Source organism: Anthonomus grandis, chromosome 5, assembly GCF_022605725.1.
Source record: "Anthonomus grandis grandis chromosome 5, icAntGran1.3, whole genome shotgun sequence".
NCBI classification, from domain to species: Eukaryota; Metazoa; Arthropoda; class Insecta; order Coleoptera; family Curculionidae; genus Anthonomus; species Anthonomus grandis.
This window is the reverse complement of record NC_065550.1, coordinates 34,623,059-34,645,170: the sequence shown is the minus strand read 5'-3', so window position 1 is coordinate 34,645,170 and position 22,112 is coordinate 34,623,059. Positions and strand designations below refer to the sequence as shown.

Here is a 22,112-nt window from a genome sequence, read left to right as displayed (position 1 = left end):
GGTATTATCTTTCTTTAGTTTATACATATATTTTATTTATATTATTTTTTTTCGTCTTACTTAAGAATTAAATTTTAAGAAAGAATTAAAGAAGAATTAAATTTAAAACAAAAATAGAAAATTTTTGTTTTTTTTAATATTGTTTCTATTTCTTCTCGTTTCATTACAATATTTTAAGACGATTTTAAAAATCAATTTTTTTATGTCAAAATGGTCCTCATTATCAGCTAGTTTTGCTTTATTGGTTAAATCAAATTTTTGATATCACTGATGTAAACTTACAAATATTTATATTATTTAAATATTTAATACATACGAAATAAACTGCAAATTGCTGAGTTCATTTTACGCAATTAATTTAATGGTTATCTCGGATTTTTCATACCGCTGGTAATTTTTTGCAATGTAGCTAAACTTTTCTAAAAATCCCAATATTTTCATCTGCATCTACATGATACTCATTTTCAATTGATTTTTTCCGACTAATTAAATAATCAATTCAAATTTCTGGTACTACTAATTATTTTTTCAAAATTTTAAAATTTTTGGCAAACAATAATTTTTTTTTTTGAATAGGCATGGTATTTTTTTGAGTCAATCAAATAGTCAAAATCAATTTTTTAAAACCTCTAATATTTTCCCAAAATGTTAAATGTGTTGCAAAAATCAAAATTTTTTCATCAACATGGTACAGTAATAGCTATCCATAATAATTGTAATAATAATGTTGTTTATAAAAAATTATTGAATAAATTGAAAAAAGTGTGATGTCTTTTTTTCCAGCTCGTAGTAGATTCAAATAAAATTAAGTTAACATTTGTGCATACTTAACTTCACGCACCTTGTATATTTCTATATCCAGCTTTTATTGAGTAGAAATGTCCGTATAGTAGTGATTAAAAATAACATGGTAATAGCCGCAAATAGCTAATATCTGGATAAGTAGAATTATCCGGATATTAACTAAAAATTTTAGTAGTAGCCTTAAATAGTAATAAAAATAATAAAAAAATTAAATATCATTTTAGCTTAATATAATGGCAATTTTGAAAACACTCAGTACTGAGAAACCAATATCTAGATTTATATTAACAACTTAAATACCAAGACGTGTCCGCAAAGAAATGTATCTAGGAGAATAAATATATTTCCAGTATATATCTATTTTTTTTCAACATCTCTACATCTCTTAGTTTTTGAAATTAAGCATTTAATTCCAAAAATCTTAATAAAAAAAATTTAATTTTAAAATCTCTATAAGTATTGTCTTTTTTGAGATGTGAGTGTTTTATGCAATTAATTTTTACCTCTAAGTCGAATTTCTCAATTAAAAAAAAAATTGTAATAGATGTCCAAAGATTTTATTAGCATTACTGCATTCCAATGTTTTTCAAATCTGGACCTATTTTTATTTTTGAGATATGAATATGTCGGCCCAAAAATTTTCACCCTTTAAAAAAAAATTTCACTTTTAAGGTGGATTTCTTGAATTGTAATTTTTTTTGCAAAAAAACCTTAAATATGTATCCAATAATTTTATTAGGACAAACTGCGTTCCAATTTCCAAGTCTTTATCTTTTTTAGTTTTGGAGTTATGAGTATTTTGTCTCAAAAATTTAAACTTTTAAAAAAAAGTCAGCTTCTTAGGCAGATTTCTCCATTTGCAAACTCTGTTAGGAAAAACGCGTAAATAGGTGTTTAATAATTTTATTAGGCAAAACTGCGTTCCAATTTTCAAGTCTCTATCTCTTTTAGTTTTGGAGTTATGAGCATTATGTCTCAAAAATTTACACTTTTAGAAAAAAAATCAACTTCCAAGGCAGATTTCTTGATTTGTAAAATTTGTTGGAAAAAACGCATAAATAGGTATTCAATAATTCTATCAAGAAAAACTGCGTTTCAAGTTTCAAGTCACTATATCTTTTAGTTATTGAGATATGAGCATGTTGTCTTAAAAATTGTCCCTTTTTTTAGAAAAAATCAATTTCCAAGACGGATTTCTTTAATTTTAAACTTTTTTGGAAAAAACGCTGTAATAGGTGTCCAAAGACTTAACTAGAAGAAACTGCGCTTTAATTTTCGACTCGATCTATTTTCGACCTCTTTTAACAAATTTTTGAAAAAAACTTGTCTAGAAATAGATGTCTAGTAATTTTAATAGAAAAAACTAATTTTAATAGAAAAGCGCAGTAAAAATAGTAAAAATAGTTTAACTCTATTTTTTCCTACTAATTAAATGGCTAAATTAAATTTTTAGTACCACTGATATTTTTTTTTAACTTTTGATGAAAAATGTGTTTTTTTTTCGTTTTCATGGTACCTACTCAAATTTTTTTTAATGTTTTTCAACTTCCAAAACAATTTTTTTAATTTTTACATTTTAAAAAACAAAAACGTCAAATTATGTATCCATTGATTTGATTTAAAGTAGCCGCGTTCCAGTTATCATTTTACTTATAAATTTTTAAATAGTAATTTTTATTTATTTTTAAGTTTTATTTATACATACTTTCTTTTATCATTTAATCCTTATCACCCTTGTTTGAGTAGTTGTTGTTTCGTATTTATATTTATTTTATTTTAGTTTTACAATTCTCGTACTCGTACTTGTTTTATGTTTGCTATTTTATTTTAGGCTTAAATTTTATTTATTAATTTTCGGTATGTGAGACTTTTTGTCTATTCTGTATATGTATGCCATTTTGTACAAGTACACGCTTTTTTTTTCAATTTATGTGCATTTTTTTATTTTTATTGATTTAAATTTTTTTAAGTTTTTTTTTTTTAAATATGTATTATATTATTTATATTATGTATTACCTTTTATAGCTCAAGCTAAATAAATACATTATTATTATTATTATTATTATTATTATTATATGTGATCCAAATGATTTTCATTAAAAAAATCAACTTATAATCTCAATTTTTAATTTTTTTCTTAAATAAAAACGTTGAAATATGTTTCTTTTTTTTTTAAATTTGTTTTCACCTTCCAAGGCGAATTTCTTCATTTTGAATAATTTTTTGTTTAATGACTTAATTAGGAGAAGCTGCGTTCCAATTTTCAAATCTTTACCTCTTTTACCTTTTGAAATAAAAGTATTTTATGCAAAGAATTTTCACTTTTTTTAATTTTTTTTTATTCAACTTCCAAGGCGAGTTTTGCAATTTTTACAAATTTTTGAAAAAACTTCGAATTAGATGTCCAATAATTTTATTAGAAAAAACTGCGTACCAAGTCTTATGTCTCTATTTTTTCCTACTAATTAAATGGTGAAACGAAATTTTTAGTACTTCTGATAATTTTTTTGAAATCTTAAAACTGTCAGCGAAGAAGCCACATTGGACCTATTCGACAGAGACGTTACATAATTTCACTATACTCTCACTGTCTATACCACCACACTTTTCTGTGCACTTCTCATTAAATTAAATTTCATCAGTTCGATGATCATGTCGATCCAAGTTCCACAATTTTTATTTACTAGATTGTCGAATAGTAAAAAATCATATGTGAATTTTTTAAATACATTTTTTTCCATAGATGTACCTTCTATATATCGTCTATATATTCCATAGATGTACCTTTTTTATAGAATTTAAGTGTGCATTCAAATCTCCTAATCATAATGAACTTTTTTGCAATTAATACCATACGGAAATATTGAACCTATAATCGTGCCGTAGGACCTCTATTCGCACATTCAAATAATTTGACATTAAACTTGTCCAGCAATGGTTTAATCATAAAGGAATTTTTTATTTCATCAATGATAAGATACGCATCATTACTTGTTCAAGAATTCCAACAGTTTAATCGATATTAATATTTTTTCTGGTTATTGTTAGTGTCTTCCATTATACAAAACCTCTCTACAAGTAGATCGACATGGTATTCATTTTCAACTGATTTTTTCCATATAATTCAAGAACAAATCGAATTTTTAGTTACTCAAAAATCGCAAAGGTTTTGGGTTTAGTTGCTCCTAAAAAAAAATTGAATAAATCGGATTCAAAAGAACCGCATAACAGCAGAAAAGCAAAATCCTGCCCTATTCCGAAAAATGAAAAAAATAAAAATGGAAAATCCACAGATGCAGATTTATGCGTTAAAATGTCAGCTAGACGAGATATACGAAATTCTTTACCGACGCCAAAAACGTGGAAATTTTAAGCTTCCGTCGAGGTGAAACTCCGTTCCCGTGAATTTTGTTGCCCCTCGGGGGTGGTGGAGGTTTTCATTTAATATTTACTAGATTGAATTTCGCGAGATTGTGTTTAAAATGTCGTTGTGAATAAATAAACGAGAAAAAAGAAATAAAGCAACGGAAATAACAGCCCTTTAAGGCAATATTTACCTTAATAATTAAGGTGTATTCAAACTGCTTGACCGGATTTCGTCGTCTCAATAATTATGCAAATTCCACGTCTAAATTAGCTGACGAAACATCAGATTGCTCTGGGTGTTTGTGTGTGTATGTTTGAGGACCCTAATGGGGTTAAAGTGACATTGTTTGCGGTTAAATTATGATTGTGTCATATTTAGAGCCAATTCGGGTATTTCAGTATAGGTAGAAATGATCATATTATCACAAATTAAAAATAGTTGCTGTGCTACTGCAAATTTAGTTTACCCATTTAATTGCTTGGGAAAAATCAGCTGAAAACGCCATTAGAAAAATTATCAGTTATTAATTTTTTTTTAGGCAAATCTGACCCATTTAAGCCGCAACGTTTTTGTGCATGGCATCGGTATGGGCATTGCCAAATGTCCCTACGACCCCACCGATAATTCGACAGCTGTCTGGGTGGAAAATGGCAACCCTGGGGACCTTCCAGGACTATATTCAGGTAAGTTTAATCGTAAAATGTAAATTATTTACAAATATTGACATCTTCTGCTTTTCAAGCAATCCCCTAATAATTAATTATAAATTAATATAGCGAAGGGAAAATTTAGAACTATCGTCATAACCTCCCAAGTGGCTTATTGTATATTTAAAAGCGATTCATTCCACCCCGATTAAATATTGAAACGACCCAGATTTCAAAATACATTCAAAACAATTTTGGACTTGATGAAATTTTCAAATGCCGATTATTGTAACGCTTCTTCGCCCCCCGGATAGGAATATTGAAAGGTGGATTTTCTTTTCTGCTATATATAGGAAAATTGCATATATTCTCGCTATACGGTTTACGTATGTAAATTTGTTATTATTGAGTGTTTTATTAATCGGTTCGCGTATTTTAAGTCAGTTGTTATTAAAGTAGAGTATTTGCTTAGCGAGTGTTTGACGTACTAGTGTAGGTAAAGAATGAATGTTGGACTTAGTTTTTTTTTTGGAAATGTTAGTTAAAAAAAACCATTGGAATATTACCGATAGTGTCCTTAGAAGCCGAGATATCGACCTCCAAAGTTTGGGATTTTTCATTTTTAGAGTATCGACTTTTTAACCGAAAATTGATTTTTTTCAAAATCGAACTAACTATACTTACGTCTTGCTCTTATCACCCACATGACGAAAACACCGGGTTATAACAAGATCTGAGCAGAACTAAGGGAATGAGAGCACTTTGAATATTCGGAAAACAGTCATTTTTGCGACCTCGTTTTTGAGGCCAAAATGGGTTCCAAAAATGCGATATCTTGGCTAATATAAGAGCTACGATGTTGCGAAAAGTCTCGTTGAATTCAGAATGACTAAACTAAGACAAAACCGTTAGAATTTTTCCGATAGTGGCTATAGAAGCCGAGATATCGACCTTCAAAGTTAGGGTTTTTTCATTTTTCGGGTCCCGTATCGAATTTTTCCGCAAAAATTGATTTTTTTCGAAATCGAACTAACTATACTATCGGCTATCTCTTATCACCCACATGACTAAAACACCGGGTTATAATAAGATATGAGCAGAACTAAGGGAAAATGAGAGCACTTTGAATATTCGGAAAACAGTCATTTTTCGACCTCGTTTCTGAGGCCAAAAATGGGCTCCAAAAATGCGATATCTCAACTAATATAAGAGCTACCATCTCGCAAATGGTCTCGTTAAATTCAGGATGACGAAACTAAGACAAAACCGTTAGAATTTTCCCGATAGTGGCCATAGAAGCCGAGATATCGACCTTCAAAGTTAGAGTTTTTTCATTTTTCGGGTATACCCCCCCGTATCGATTTTTTCACCGAAAATTGATTTTTTTCAAAATCGAACTAACTATACTATCGGCTTGCCCTTATCACCCACAGCACAAAAACACTGGGTTATAACAAGATCCGAGCAGAAATAAACAAATGAGAACACTTTGAATATTCGGAAAACAGTCATTTTTCGACCTCGTTTTTGAGGCCAAAAATGGGCTCCAAAAATGCCATATCTCAGCTAATATAAGAGCTACGACCTCGCGGATGGTCTCGTTGTATTCAAAATGACAAAACTAAGAAAAAACCGTTAGAATTTACCCAATAGTAGCCATAGAAGCCGAGATACTGACTTCCAAAGTTTGGGATTTTTCATTTTTAGGGTATACCTACCCGTATCAAATTTTTTCACCGAAAATTGATTTTCTTTTAAATTAAACTAACTATACTATCGTCTTGCTCTTATCACCCACATGACGAAAACACTGGGTTACAACAATATCCGAGCAGAACTAAGAGCGAATGAGAGCATTTTGAATATTCATAAAACAGTCATTTTTCGACCTCGTTTTTGAGGCCAAAAATGGGCTCCAAAAATGCGATATCTCAGCTAATATAAGGGCTAGGACCTCGCAAATAGTCTCGTTGAATTTAGAATGACGCAACTAAGACAAAACCGTTGGAATTTACCCGATAGTAGCCATAGAAGCCGAGATATCGACCTTCAAAGTTAGAGTTTTTTCATTTTTCGGGTATACCCCCCTTATCGATTTTTTCACCGAAAATTGATTTTTTTCAAAATCGAACTAACTATACTATCGGCTTGCCCTTATCACCCACATCACAAAAACACTGGGTTATAACAAGATCCGAGCAGAAATAAAGAAATGAGAGCACTTTGAATATTCGTTTTTGAGGCCAAAAATGGGCTCCAAAAATGCGATATCTCAGCTAATATAAGAGCTACGACCTCGAAAATGGTCTCGTTAAATTCAGAATGACGAAACTAAGACAAAACCGTTAGAATTTTCCCAATAGTGGTCATAGAAGCCGAGATATTGACCTTCAAAGTTAGGATTTTTTCATTTTTAAGGTATACCCCCCCGTATCGATTTTTTAACCGAAAATTGATTTTTTTCAAAATCGAGCTAACTATACTATCGTCTTCCTCTTATCATCCACATGACTAAAACACCGGGTCATAATAAGATATGAGCAGAACTAAGGGAATGAGAGCACTTTGAATATTCGGAAAACAGTCATTTTTCAACCTCGTTTTTGAGGCCAAAAATGGGCTCCAAAAATGCGATATCTCAGCTAATATAAGAGCTACGACCTCGCAAATAGTCTCGTTGAATTCAAAATGACGCAGCTAAGACAAGACCGTTGGAATTTACCAGATAGTAGCCATAGAAGCCGAGATATCGACCTTCAAAGTTAGAGTTTTTTCATTTTTTGGGTATACCCCCCGTATCGATTTTTTCACCGAAAATTGATTTTTTTCAAAATCGAACTAACTATACTATCGGCTTGCCCTTATCACCCACATCACAAAAACACTGGGTTATAACAAGATCCGAGCAGAAATAAAGAAATGAGAGCACTTCGAATATTCGGAAAACAGTCATTTTTCAAACTCGTTTTTGAGGCCAAAAATGGGCTCCAAAAATGCGATATCTCAGCTAATATAAGAGCTACCACCTCGAAGATGGTCTCGTTGAATTCAGAATGACGAAACTAAGACAAATCCGTTGGAATTTTCTTAATAGTGGCCATAGAAGCCGAAATATCGACCTCCAAAGTTTCGGTTCCTTCTTTTTGGCTTCCCTCGTCTTATAGATTTACATCGACGCTTTAAATTCACTCATACATATCACATTATTATCATAAATAAAAGTTTGCAAGGAAAAATCCCCTATATATATCAGGTTGATTGAAGAAATTGATGTTTATTTAATAAATACAACCCCTCGGATCGCCCGTAGCTTTTATATCTATCGGGTACGTTCTCGGGTCGTTCTTTAAATATTTTATAGGGGCTATTCCACCCCTCCGCCTCCACCCGCAAGTACACTAAGTTCTCTTTAAATTTTCAGGGACCAATGCCGAATTTACAAAAGCCGACACCGTTATCTTCCGTACGGACCTGCATAATTTAACCACCGGCAAGAAGGAGTTCAGCTTCAAGAGAACTTTAAAATACGACTCCAAGTGGCTCGACAGTAAGTAACTGTAGTTTCCCTATAGTTTTGTACCTCTATATGTCCATCTTAGTTTAGGTGAGAAAGTTTCCTTTATGTTTTTTTTAAATAAATGAATACTGATGCCGGTCACACAAGGGAGTTTATCTGTGAGTGAGTGATTGAGTGGTAAATTGGTATTTTATATAAGTTTAAATAAAACATTCTTAGTCTTGGTGTTAATGAATAGCAACTAGATTTAGATATTGTATATAATACAATAGTATTATTTATTAATTGTTGGGGTTATCTGAACAACAAAGATAACGTTGTCTTATTAGTCCAAGTGAATTATGTGATTTGATCATTGATGGGTACCAGTAGATATAATAATAGTAACAGTAGAATAGGGAAGTCATAGTCAAAGGTTTACATTATTGTGTCTGATGCAGGTTATGTTTGTTTGTATTCTGTTTGAACTGTGTATGATTGGTATTAAATACTTCTGTTGAGAATGAAGATGCCAAATTGATCGATTTTTTTGAAGATTACTTTGAACATGTTAATGATTTTAATGCTACTATAATTTTTTGTTTTATACGTTTACCCACCGAGGCATCGGACTTCTCCTGATTAAATTTGAAATTTTACTTAATTTTAATTAAAAATTAGTCTAATTTTAAAAATTTCACTTTTTTAATTTTTTTTTGCTGTAAAGTTATTATATTAGCCTCTGCAGTTTAGTTTAAAATTTCAGTTTTTTTCACTCAGATATTGGCCTCCAAAGTTAATTTTGGAAATTTCGAAAATATTTTTTTTACCAATTTGTTCAATTCTATAATAGGCCTTCAAACTTAATTTTAAAAGGCTCAAAATTTCACTTTTCTAAATATAGCCTCCAAAGTTAAAATTTAATCAAGTTTTGTTTACTTAAAATTTTTCCTTTAAAATAAATACTCAACATTTCGAAATTTTACTGTTCTTTAATTCTTAAATATGCCTTCAAAATTGAATTTAAAGTTCTATTTTTTTAATTAAAAAATTAGTTTTCTAAACAAATTATACTTTTTTGAAAAAAATGGCTTCAAATTGTCTTCTAAACAACAGGGGAATTTCCCTCTTTTTTTAACTGAAAAATTGGTCTCAAAAGTAAATTTTGAAATATCACATTCCGAAGTTTTTTCTTATTCTACAATTTCCCTCAAAGTTAAATTAAGAAATTCCATTTTTGAGTCTAAAATTTCCGCCCAAAGTTGATTTGAAAATATTGAAATTCCATGTTTTGGATTTTTTTTTAATTTATTTTTTTTTTATTGTTTATTATTCAACAGTACAAAACCATTTACAGAACAATGCTAGCACACCAAGTAACAGATATAAAATATGAAAAAAAAACTGAAAAATACAATATGTGCTTAAGCTATAATACCTACACATCTAACTTAAATAAGAAGGGAGAAAATTTCCCTAGTAAAAATACCTACTTGTCTAAGAGAACAGTTATGTATATCGCACAAAGCAGAGATGCTGTTAAAATTTGTGGTCATAACAAAAATTGGTGACTTCTTGCCAATGTTAGTTCTCGAATGAGGACAATAAAATATTTCGGTAAGCCGTGAGTTACATCTTGGTACTCTAAAGTTTAACATTGATAAAAGATGGGGCGAATCAATAAGATTGTGAGTAAGCTTATATACAAAGTTATTAGAAACAAGCATCCTTCTAAAATTAAGAGAATCGATATTAAACTGAGACAGTAAAAGAGCATTATCAAATCCTCTTTGAGGATAGACACCAGTTTCCTTCAAATGCAAAAATTTGGGGAATTTTCTTTGAACATTCTCTAGAGCCATAACATGAATCTAATATATTGGATACCACACTAAGCTGCAATATTCAAGTCTTGATCGAACTAGTGAGTAAAACAGTGTTTTAAGAGATGTAATATTAGTGAATTGTTTACAGTTTCTCATTATGAAACCTAAAACATTATTTGCAAATGAAAGTACTAACTGAGTGTGGGGAATAAATGTCAGTTGGGTATCAAATGTAACCCCCAAATCATGTATATGTTCACAATGCTCTAATTCTTCAGAACTGATACTGTATACGTAATTTAATGGTTTACGTTTCCGAGTGAATGTCACTACTTTACATTTAGATATATTTACTTTAAGTTTATTCTTTATACACCAGGTGTGTAAAATATTAAGTTGATGTTGGAGAAATACACAGTCGTCAATACTATTGATATATATTTTCAAATCGTCGGCAAATAGTAAGTTTTCACAAGTTAAGGCGCGGGAAAGGTCATTGATGAAAAGTAAGAACAGTAAAGGCCCCAAATTCGATCCTTGAGGCACCCCAGATGAAGCCACATACAACTCAGACTTGAAGCCGTTATAAGAAACGAATTGTTGCCTTGAAGTAAGATATGATCTAAAAAAAGAGATAAGTGATTGACTAAATCCAAAAGAGCATAGTTTTTTAAGTACAGTAAAATGATCAATGCAGTCAAAGGCCTTTGAGAAGTCTGTGTAAACTACATCAGTCTGGCCGACGTCATCAATAGCATCACTTAAAAATAGAGTAAATTGAAGCAGATTAGACCGTTGGGGCATAAATCCATGTTGCTGAGTGGCAATGAGTCTATGAACTGCTGGAAACATACGGTTGTATATGACTTTCTCAAAGACGTTTCCAAAACTACTGAGAATCGTAATTGGTCTGTAATTGGCAATATCAGAAGCATCCCCCTTTTTCAATATCGGACATACCCTAGCCAGTTTCCAGCATGACGAAAATGTGCATGTTTTTAAGGCCAAATTAAAGAGATATTTAAGAGGCTCAGCGAAAACAGCACTATCTTTTAGTAGAAAACAGGGAATAAGATCATGGCCCGAACTAGACTTACTCTTCATATTTTTCAAAGTTTGTTCAATTTCCCTAATTTTTATAAAATTAGCCTTTAAAATTAAATTTAAAATTTAACTTAATTTTAATTAAAAATTAATCTCCAAATTTAATTTAAAAAATTTCACACTTTTTCTTTTTTTTTTTGCTATAAAATCGTGTTTGTTTTTACTTAAATGTTTACCTTCAAGTAATTTTTGAATAATTCATATTCAGGTTTTTAAATTCCAAAACTAGTTCTGAAAATGTCCGAATTTCATTAGATTTAAGAATCCTGTTTTTTTAACTTTTCAAAATTTTGAAATTTTCCTTTTATGGAAATTTTGTTTTTGCTAAATTTAGCCTTTAAAATTATACTTTTCTTACGCAAAAATTCACTTCTTTGAAATTTTTTTGACTCTAAAATTAGTCTTTAAAGTTAAGCTCCAAATTCCAGTTTTTGTTTTATTTAAAAATTGACCTCTAAATTAAATTTTGAAAAATGTCGAAATTTCACATTCTGGGAATTTTTTTTAATTCTTAAATTGGCCTCAAGATTAATTTTGAATCTGCTCTTTTAAGTCTAAAATTGGCGCCGAAAATAAATTTTGAAATTTCACATTTTGGATTTTTTATTTTATTTGTAAAATTAGCCCTCAAAATTAAATTTATCATTTTATCAAAATCCAAATTTAATTTTTGTAAATTTCACTTTTTCAAAAAAAAAATCCATAAAATTGGGCTCCAAGGTAAGTTTTGAAAATATCACTTTTTGGTATTTTTTTTCAATTTTAAAATTGGTCTTTAACGATAAATGTAAAATTCCACTTTTGACGGTCCGACTTAACTTAACAAAGTCTTGTAAATTTCGAAATTTAACTTTTTTAAAGGAAATATTCACTATAAAATTAGATTTGAAAATCCAGTTTCTTTTAAATGTTTAAAATTGCCCTATTACGGATTTTTTTTTTTAATTATCCTTCAAAATTAAAATTCATAATACACTTTTTTACACAAAAATTAACTTTTAATTTTAATTTCAAAATTTCACTTTTTTGAAAATTTGTTGACTCTACATTTGGTCTTCAAAATTAAGCTTCAAATTCCAGTTTTCTTTCAAATTCACATTCTGGGAAATTTTTTTGATTCTTAAATTGGCTTCAAGATTAAATTTGAATCTGCGTTTTTAAGTCTAAAATTGGCGCCGAGAATTAATTTTGAAATTTCACATTTTGGATTTTTTATTTTAATTGTAAAATTAACCCTCAAAATTAAATTTATCATTTTACCAAAATCCAAATTTCATTTTTTCGAAAAAAAAATTCATAAAATTGGCCTTTAAGGTAAATTTTCAAAATACCACTTTATGGCATTTTTTAATTCTGAAATTGGTCCTTAACGATGAATTTAATAGTTCACTTTTGGCGGTCAAACTTAACTTAGCGAAGTTTTTTTTAAAGAAAATATTGACACCAAAATTAGATTTGTAAATCCATTTTTTTTTAATGTTTAATATTTTAAAATTTCCCTTTTATAGAATTTTTTTTTTCTAAAATTATCCTTTAAATTAAAATTCATTATACACTTTTTTTACTCAAAAATTAACTTTTAAATTTAAGTTAAGAAGATTATTTTTGAATTTCCGCTTTTAAGTCCAAAATTGGCGCCGAAAATAAATTTTGAATTTTTTATTTTAATGGAAAAATTCGCCCTCAACATAAAATTTATCATTGTACCAAAATCCAAATTTAATTTTTTTAAATTTCACTTTTCCGAAAAAAAATCCATAAAATTGACCTCCAAGGTAATTTTTAAAATATCACTATGCTCCCCAACGGACAATTTTAAAATTCCACTTTTGTCGTTCAAACTTAACTCAGTGAAGTTTTTTTTTTAAGAACATATTGACTCCAAAATTAGATTTGTAAATTCATTTTTTTTAAATGTTTAATATTTTGAAATTTCCCTTTTATAGAAATTTTGTTTTTTTCTAAAATTATCCTTCAAAATTAAAATTCATATTACACTTTTTTTACTCAAAAATTAACTTTTAAATTTAAGTTAAGAAGATTTATTTCGAATTTCCGCTTTTAAGTCCAAAATTGGCGCCGAAAATAAATTTTGAATTTTACATTTTGGATTTTTTATTTTAATTGTAAAATTAGCCCTCAAAATGAAATTTATCATTGTACCAAAATCCAAATTTATTTTTTTAAATTTCACTTTTTCGAGAAAAAAATCCATAAAATTGGCCTCCAAGGTAAGTTTTGAAAATATCACTTTTTGGCATTTTTGAATTCGAAAGTTTTTTTTTCAAAATTATATTGACTCCAAAATTAGATTTGAAAATCCATTTTTTTTTAAATATTGGCCTTTAACGTTAAGCCTAAAACTCTAGTCATACTTTAGTATCCCCTTTGAAAATTTCGAAATGTTTTATTAATGCGAATTTTGATTATTCGAGCCGATTTTGTTGATTGTTGTTATTTAATAACTTGTCTATAAATCTGTTAAATAATTCATTTATCTGCGTTTTTTTTGCTAAAGAAAGGTTACTATTATATTATATTATCAAAAAACTGTATCCTACACTCACACGCTTCCTTGGAGGTGCAGGGTCGTCTCTCACTAGAATTTCAGAGCTATTATTATAAATAATTTCGAATTTACTTCTCACGCTCTTGCTCCTATACTCTCCCCATTTAATTAATTCAACTTTTACTATTACATTTAAAAGGGAAATATAATAAAACATTTTATTACTGAGGTAAAAGCCTTTTATCATACTCGTAAAACGATGCATGTGCCGGCTTCTCATTTTAAGCTTATATTACTAACTTCCAAGGGGTTAAGCCCTTTGATGTGTTTATAATGAGTTTTTTAATTATTTTTCGTGAAAGTCGTAAAGGCACGGAATTCTATATTTGTTATATATATATATACTGGGCACCAAAATTAACGCACCACTACTATATTTTGAAAAAAATATGTATATCATATATTTGTGTGTCTAAATTAAGTATATTCTTATTCTAACGTAATTAAAGGAAAAAAAAACAAGAAATTTCAAAAAATAAAAAAAATATTAACATTAATAAAAATAATTAATAACGGGTATTTCCTCCCCTATTTGTAATACTAGCACAGCAGCGATTATTTATGCTAAAAATTATGGGCGTTATCTAGTTTTGATCCAAATTATTCCATATTTGGACATTGAGTCCATATAAAGTATTAGGAGGGTTAGGAAGTTCTTGAAAATGACCGTAGAGCATGTCCCAAACATTCTCAATTAGATTAAGATCAGGACTGTTTGCTGTCCAATCCATTGTTTCAATTCCAACATCATTAAAATAATTTTGAACAATCTGAGCAACTTCAGCATTATCTTGCTGAAACAAAAAATTCTATGACTTACTATGACTACCCGAGCACATTCTTCGGCCATCAAATTTCTTAATTGACGTTTCATAATAAACGCAATACCTCACTGTACCTCACAAATGAAAATTTTCAGTACAAATGATAAATTTTACCAATAAACTTACAAGCAAAAAAAAGGTAAGTTAATTTAAATTTCATCTGGAATTTCAACTAAATAGAAATAAGACAAATGTACTTTGAGTGAAATTAGTACCTGTATATATTTAAAATGTCTGTAATATGTCAGTTTAAAAAATAAATGAATATTTCAATTTTTTTTGGAAACCTTAATTTTGCTGCCCAGTGTATATATATTTTTTTTTTGGCTGCCTGATAATTTAAACAAAAAAAAATCATTTCCCAAAACCGGATTACGTTGTCCCATGAAAATGTTCCTTGAACCGAATTAACGTCGCGTCATTCATCATCATGGGACCCTTCGTACTTTATCTCTTTTTAATTCGAGCGGGAATAAAGAGACGCGTCAGTCAGTTACGTTTCTGGTTTATTAATTCGTCACGTCACAGATGTGATTTTCTCATGTTTTACTTTTGAGGGTAAACGTTCTTGTTTTGTAATTGGATCAATGTCTGTTCGTGCGGACATTTTATTTATCTAACTGACGTGAATTATTTCAAATTTTCATTGGACCAATGCTTAAAAAGTGCTTAGATTTGTTTTGATTATTTTTACAATATTTACAGGACTGAAAAAGGAAAATTACTTCTCAAAAGTTTCCACCCCCGGACCGAAACCCGAGTTGTTAAAAAACCCATAATGTCCAAAAGTTTCCCTCCTGCTGTAAAAGTTTCTTTTTTACGACCATGGTGTTGTTGGTGGTGCTGAAGGGATGGCGGGGAGTCACATCCTCTTAAAGGATAATTAGATGCGTCCGACATGTGCTACCGCTCTCCCTTTTTTTTTTTTAAAGAACTTCCCTTCTTTTTATCTCTTTTCGGATATTTTATTTTAATACCGGTATTTGCATTTTTTTGCTGTAAAATGGGAAAACGGCCGGGCTGTAAATCTTTTTAATGTTATTTTTTATGACAGGTGAATTCTTATTGGGGCTTTGATGGTCCTACAGATGGTTATTTTTATCGGTTTATTCGTACTTTGTAATTTTTTTTTATTAAAGTATAAAATTAAAGGTAGCCGAAAATTTACATTTGGTGGGTCACAGGAAACTTATCATAAAGTATGTATTGTTTACTGGAACGCCATGTATATTATTTCACAAAAGAGAGCTTTAATTTGAGGTAACATTTTTTAATGTTGCATAAGGCGTTACCAGATATTTTTGGGGGATTTCCTTAAAAAATTATAGCCAAGTACTGATTCCACTTAGACCTAACAAATTTATACTACAGTTAGTCTAAGATACCCGTCAAAGACTGGCACTGATATTTTGTTATTACAGAATGTTTGTTAAAAATCTCCAAATTTACAAAAATTAAATACACAATATCTGAAGATTTTTAAACGACAAACCAGGTTTAGTTATATGTGGTTAAATTTTACTGTAAAGTACTTTAATTTTTTGTTAAAAAGAAACTATTTAATACAGGGGTTCTTGTAAAATAATTTATCCCAAAAGCCTCTTGAGGAATATCTTTATTCCATATGTTACTAATTTCTAAATCTAAAAACTAAAGTCCCATTGGGCATATATTGTCTTTAAATTTTTCCAGAGTTCTCTTGGATTATTTTTGTTTCATTCTATGCATTGCACGTAAAATCTTTCTTTCTTCACTCTTATTGGTTCTTAGATTTTTATATTTATTCCGAATGATTTCACTACTTTCCTTGGCACCTTTTTTGTAAAGTTTGTTCTTTGCTGGATTTATCTGAAGTAATTTTTTGGTACGTCCAGGCAGTTGAAACCATTGGAAGTCAATTCAAAGCACTTCCAGGTAGTTGAAGCATCAATTACTTCCAGGGAATTACTTGCAAGAAATTTCAACTCCTTGAACGAGTCACTTGAGTTCCAAGTAGTTATTAATCAACTTTCCAGGCATTTGAGGCTATTTTGAAATAATTGAGGTGAATTTTTGGTACGTCCAGGCTATATAATGAAAGGAAGGGGGCAAATTTGCAAAATCTCAAAAAAACTGGCCATTTTTTCGAATTTGTACTTTGACAAAATTTTGAAAAATTTGCCAATAAAAAAAAAATTCTAATGATTTTTTGCAAAAAATATATATTTATTAAATTCTATTTTTTTTCTTTCTCTAGCAAATTTAATATAAAAAAAAACTAAATTTAAACATTTTTTAAAAAGCGAAGTTTCGAAATTAACTTGGGAGACTAGTTTTTAGGTAAAAAAAGTGTAATTTCAAATTTAATTTTAAAGCATAATTGTAGAAGAAAATAGGATAACGGCCGGGGCTGTAAATATTTTTAATGTTATTTTTTATGACAGGTGAATTCTAATTGCGGCTTTGATGCTCCAACAGATGGTTATTTTTATCGATTTAATCGTACATTGTAATTTTTATAAGTTAGTCAAAAATCTATAAAATAAAAATGTTTTTAATCGTTTTAAATTTCGTTAATAGTTTTTGATCGGTTTAAAAAAATTATAACTAACTATGGATTCAACCCAGACTTACGAAACTTCTACCACAGTTAGTCTAAAATACGTATTAAAGACTGGCAGTGATGTTTTATCATTTTTGCATTAAATTATTATTTGTTGTGAAGTACCTTCATTTTTTGTTAAGTAAAGTTTTGTCATTAAACTATTTTATACAAGAGTTCTTGCGAAATTATTTAGTCCATAAGTTGCTTCAGGAATATCTTCAATAACATTATGTGTAATACTATTTACAAAATATTTATTGAATCAGTCAGCCTCCTGTGTGCAATTGATACTGTCAAAATTTATTTTATTGGGCAAAAGGGTCTTTAATTTTTTTATTTCAATTATTTGTTTTTCAAGTCCGCTCCTATTTTATATAATGAATTTAGAATAATATAATTAATATAAAATAAAATTAGAATAATATTTCTTAAATTTTTATATTAATTCCAAGTATATTTTTGGTACGTCCAGGCAGTTCAAACTATTGCGAGTCATTTTCTGGCAGTTCTAGGCAGTTGAAATAATCAATTTCTTCCGAAAAATTGCTTGAAAAAGTCACTTACGTGCTTAAATTGCTTGTAATAAGCTTTAACTATCCGGAAAATAGTCACTAGAGTTCCAAGTAGATAAGGTAATTTTTCTAGGCAATTGAAAACGTCACTTTCTTCCAGAAAATTGCATGTAGGGTAGTAGGCCTGATGATGCTCTGACTGGAGCGAAACACATGTAGCTTTTGAGCTTTTTTAAGAAATTATATGGATTTGATGAGACCGTGACTTTGTGTCCTTACCTTTGTTTTTGCCTAGAAGAAGCTTCAATTGCCTGTAATAGTCACTTGAGTTCCAACTAGTTAAAGTCAACTTTCCAGGCATTTGAAGTAATTTTAATATGCTTGAAGTAATTTTTTGGTTTGCCTAGTCAGTTGGAACTATTGGGAGTCATTTTCCATGCAGTTGAAGCATCAATTTCTTCTAGGGAATTATTTGCAAGAAGCTTCAACTCCCTGGACTAGTCACTTGAGTTCCAAGTATTAATCAACTTTCCAGGCATTTGAGGCTATTTTGAAATAATTGAGGTGAATTTTTGGTACGTCCAGGCTATATAAAGAAAGAAATGTGGCAAATTTGCAAAATCTCAAAAAAACTGGCCATTTTTTCGAATTTGTATTTTGATAAAATTTTGAGAAATTTGCCAATAAAAAAAATTGATTTTAATGATTTTTTGCAAAAAATATATATTTCTTAAATTCAATTTTTTTCTTTCTCTAGCAAATTTAGTATTAAAAAAAACTAAATTAAAAAAAATTTTAAAAACGTAAAATTTCGAAATTAACTTGGGAGACTGGTTTTTAAGTAAAAAAAAGTAAAATTTCAAATTTAGTTTTAAAGGACAATTCTAGAGAACACAAAATATCCCTAAATGAAAGTTTAAAATTTTCAAAATTAAAAATTAAACTGAATTTTCAGAGCTTATTTCAAAATCCTTTTTTTTCTAAATTAACTTTTCAAAATTTACCTTGGAGGCGAATATTCGAGTAAAAAAATTAAATTTTCCAAACTTCAAATTTTTGGAATAGTCACCCGATTAAGTTTCAAGTAGTTGAAGTCAACTTTACAGGCAATTTTTACACTAATTGTTATTTTTCGGTCTATCCACATTGCTGACACTATTGCGAGTCACTTTTCGGCAATTCTAGGCAGTTAAAATAATCAATTTCTTCCGAAAAATTGCCTAAAAGAGTCACTTAAGTGGAATTGCTTGGAATAAGCTTCAACTGCCTGGAAAATAGTCACAAGAGTTCCAAGTAGATAAAGTAATTTTTCCAGGCATTTAAAACAATTTTGAAGTAACTGAAGTCATACTTTGGTACGGCCAGGCAGTTGAAAGCGTCAATTTCTTCCAGAAAATTGCTTGGAAGTAGTTTCAAATTAATTCAAGTTAATATCAACGTTTCAGGCATTTGAATTTTCCTGGTATTTGAGTACGTCCAGACTATACAATAGATGAAATTTTCAAAATCTCAAAATGCCCATTTTCTGAAAATGTATAGATGTTTTAAAGTTGTATTTTATTTTGGCAAAATTTTGAAAAGGTGACCAATAAAAAAAAACAAAACTTTTGTGGATTTTAATTTTTTTGTAATTTTTTTTTCTATGTTTGACAAAATGTTCAAAAACTGCCTATTTTCTCGATTTTTTTTTTTATTTTGGCAAAAATTTTAAAATTGCTTAACAGAAAAAAAAGATTTTTTTCTAAATATATTTTTCTTTTAATTATGAATTATGAGTAGTTACTAATCAACTTTCCAGGCATTTGAGGCTATTTTAAAATAATTGAGGTGAATTTTTGGTACGTCCAGGCTATATAAAGAAAGGAAAGAGGCAAATTTGCAAAATCTCAAAAAAACTGGTCATTTTTTCGAATTTGTATTTTGAAAAAATTTTGAGAAATTTGCCAATAAAAAAAATTGATTCCAATGATTTTTTGCAAAAAATATATATTTTTTTTATTCTATTTTTTTCTTTTTCTAGCAAATTTATTATTAAAAAAAATGTTGTAAGTAAGTAAAAAAAAGTATGTTATTAAATTTTTCAAAAGTACCTTTATTTAAAAAAAAAACTATTTGGTATAGGGGTTCTTGTAAAATAATTGATCCCAAAAGCCTCTTGAGAAACATCTTTACTCAATATGTTACTAATCATAAGTAATCACAAAACATTTATTGAATCTCTGTGCAATGTAAGCCTCCTGTGTGCAATTGATACTATCAAAAATTAATTATTCATTGGGCATATGTTGTCTTTAAATTTTTCCAGAGTTCTCTTGGATTATTTTTGTTTCATTCTATTCATTGCACGTAAAATCTTTCTTTCTTCACTCTTATTGGTTCTTAGATTTTTATATTTATTCCGAATAATTTCACTATTTTTCTTGGCACCTTTTTTGTTAAAGTTTGTTCTTTGCTGGATTTGTCTGAAGTAATTTTTTGGTACGTCCAGGCAGTTGAAACCATTGGAAGTCAATTCAAAGCACTTCCAGGTAGTTGAAGCATCAATTACTTCCAGGGAATTACTTGCAAGAAATTTCAACTCCCTGAACGAGTCACTTGAGTTCCAAGTAGTTATTAATCAACTTTCCAGGCATTTGAGGCTATTTTGAAATAATTGAGGTGAATTTTTGGTACGTCCAGGCTATATAACGAAAGGAAGGAGGCAAATTTGCAAAATCTCAAAAAAACTGGCAATTTTTTCGAATTTGTATTTTGACAAAATTTTGAAAAATTTGCTAATAAAAAAAAAAGATTCTAATGATTTTTTGCAAAAAAATATATATTTCTTAAATTCAATTTTTTCCTTTCTCTAGCAAATTTAGTATTAAAAAAAACTAAATTGAAAAAAATTTTAAAAACGTTAAAGTTCGAAATTAACTTGGGAGACTAGTTTTTAAGTAAAAAAAAGTAAAATTTCAAATTTAGTTTTAAAGGATAATTCTAAAAAACACAAAATATCCCTAAATGAAAGTTTAAAATTTTCAAAATTAAAAATTAAACTGAATTTTCGGAGCTTATTTCAAAATCCTTTTTTTTCTAAATTAACTTTTCAAAATTTACCTTGGAGGCGAATATTCGAGTAAAAAAATTAGATTTTCCAAACTTCAAATTTTTGGAATAGTCACCCGATTAAGTTTCAAGTAGTTGAAGTCAACTTTACAGGCAACTTTTACACTAATTGTTATTTTTCGGTCTATCCACATTGCTGACACTATTGCGAGTCACTTTTCGGCAATTCTAGGCAGTTAAAATAATCAATTTCTTCCGAAAAATTGCCTAAAAGAGTCACTTAAGTGGAATTGCTTGGAATAAGCTTCAATTGCCTGGAAAATAGTCACAAGAGTTCCAAGTAGATAAAGTAATTTTTCCAGGCATTTAAAACAATTTTGAAGTAACTGAAGTCATACTTTGGTACGGCCAGGCAGTTGAAAGCGTCAATTTCTTCCAGAAAATTGCTTGGAAGTAGTTTCAAATTAATTCAAGTTAATATCAACGTTTCAGGCATTTGAATTTTCCTGGTATTTGAGTACGTCCAGACTATACAATAGATGAAATTTTCAAAATCTCAAAATGCCCATTTTCTGAAAATGTATAGATGTTTTAAAGTTGTATTTTATTTTGGCAAAATTTTGAAAAGGTGACCAATAAAAAAAAACAAAACTTTTGTGGATTTTAATTTTTTTGTAATTTTTTTTTCTATGTTTGACAAAATGTTCAAAAACTGCCTATTTTCTCGATTTTTTTTTTTATTTTGGCAAAAATTTTAAAATTGCTTAACAGAAAAAAAAGATTTTTTTCTAAATATATTTTTCTTTTAATTATGAATTATGAGTAGTTACTAATCAACTTTCCAGGCATTTGAGGCTATTTTAAAATAATTGAGGTGAATTTTTGGTACGTCCAGGCTATATAAAGAAAGGAAAGAGGCAAATTTGCAAAATCTCAAAAAAACTGGTCATTTTTTCGAATTTGTATTTTGAAAAAATTTTGAGAAATTTGCCAATAAAAAAAATTGATTCCAATGATTTTTTGCAAAAAATATATATTTTTTTTATTCTATTTTTTTCTTTTTCTAGCAAATTTATTATTAAAAAAAATGTTGTAAGTAAGTAAAAAAAAGTATGTTATTAAATTTTTCAAAAGTACCTTTATTTAAAAAAAAAACTATTTGGTATAGGGGTTCTTGTAAAATAATTGATCCCAAAAGCCTCTTGAGAAACATCTTTACTCAATATGTTACTAATCATAAGTAATCACAAAACATTTATTGAATCTCTGTGCAATGTAAGCCTCCTGTGTGCAATTGATACTATCAAAAATTAATTATTCATTGGGCATAT

At 28.9% G+C, this 22,112-nt stretch overlaps 1 protein-coding gene across 4 annotated transcripts in view; it reads left to right on the top strand.

The window, feature by feature from the left end:
* Positions 1 to 22,112, top strand: part of LOC126736922 (semaphorin-2A) — a 713,174-nt gene that overhangs the window by 662,090 nt on the left and 28,972 nt on the right. For all 4 annotated transcript variants that reach the window (XM_050441559.1, XM_050441561.1, XM_050441558.1 and 1 more), the window contains 2 exons: positions 4,710 to 4,854; positions 8,240 to 8,365. In XM_050441559.1, coding sequence (XP_050297516.1) covers positions 4,710 to 4,854; positions 8,240 to 8,365 — 271 coding nt within the window. The remainder of the gene's footprint in view (positions 1 to 4,709; positions 4,855 to 8,239; positions 8,366 to 22,112) is intronic.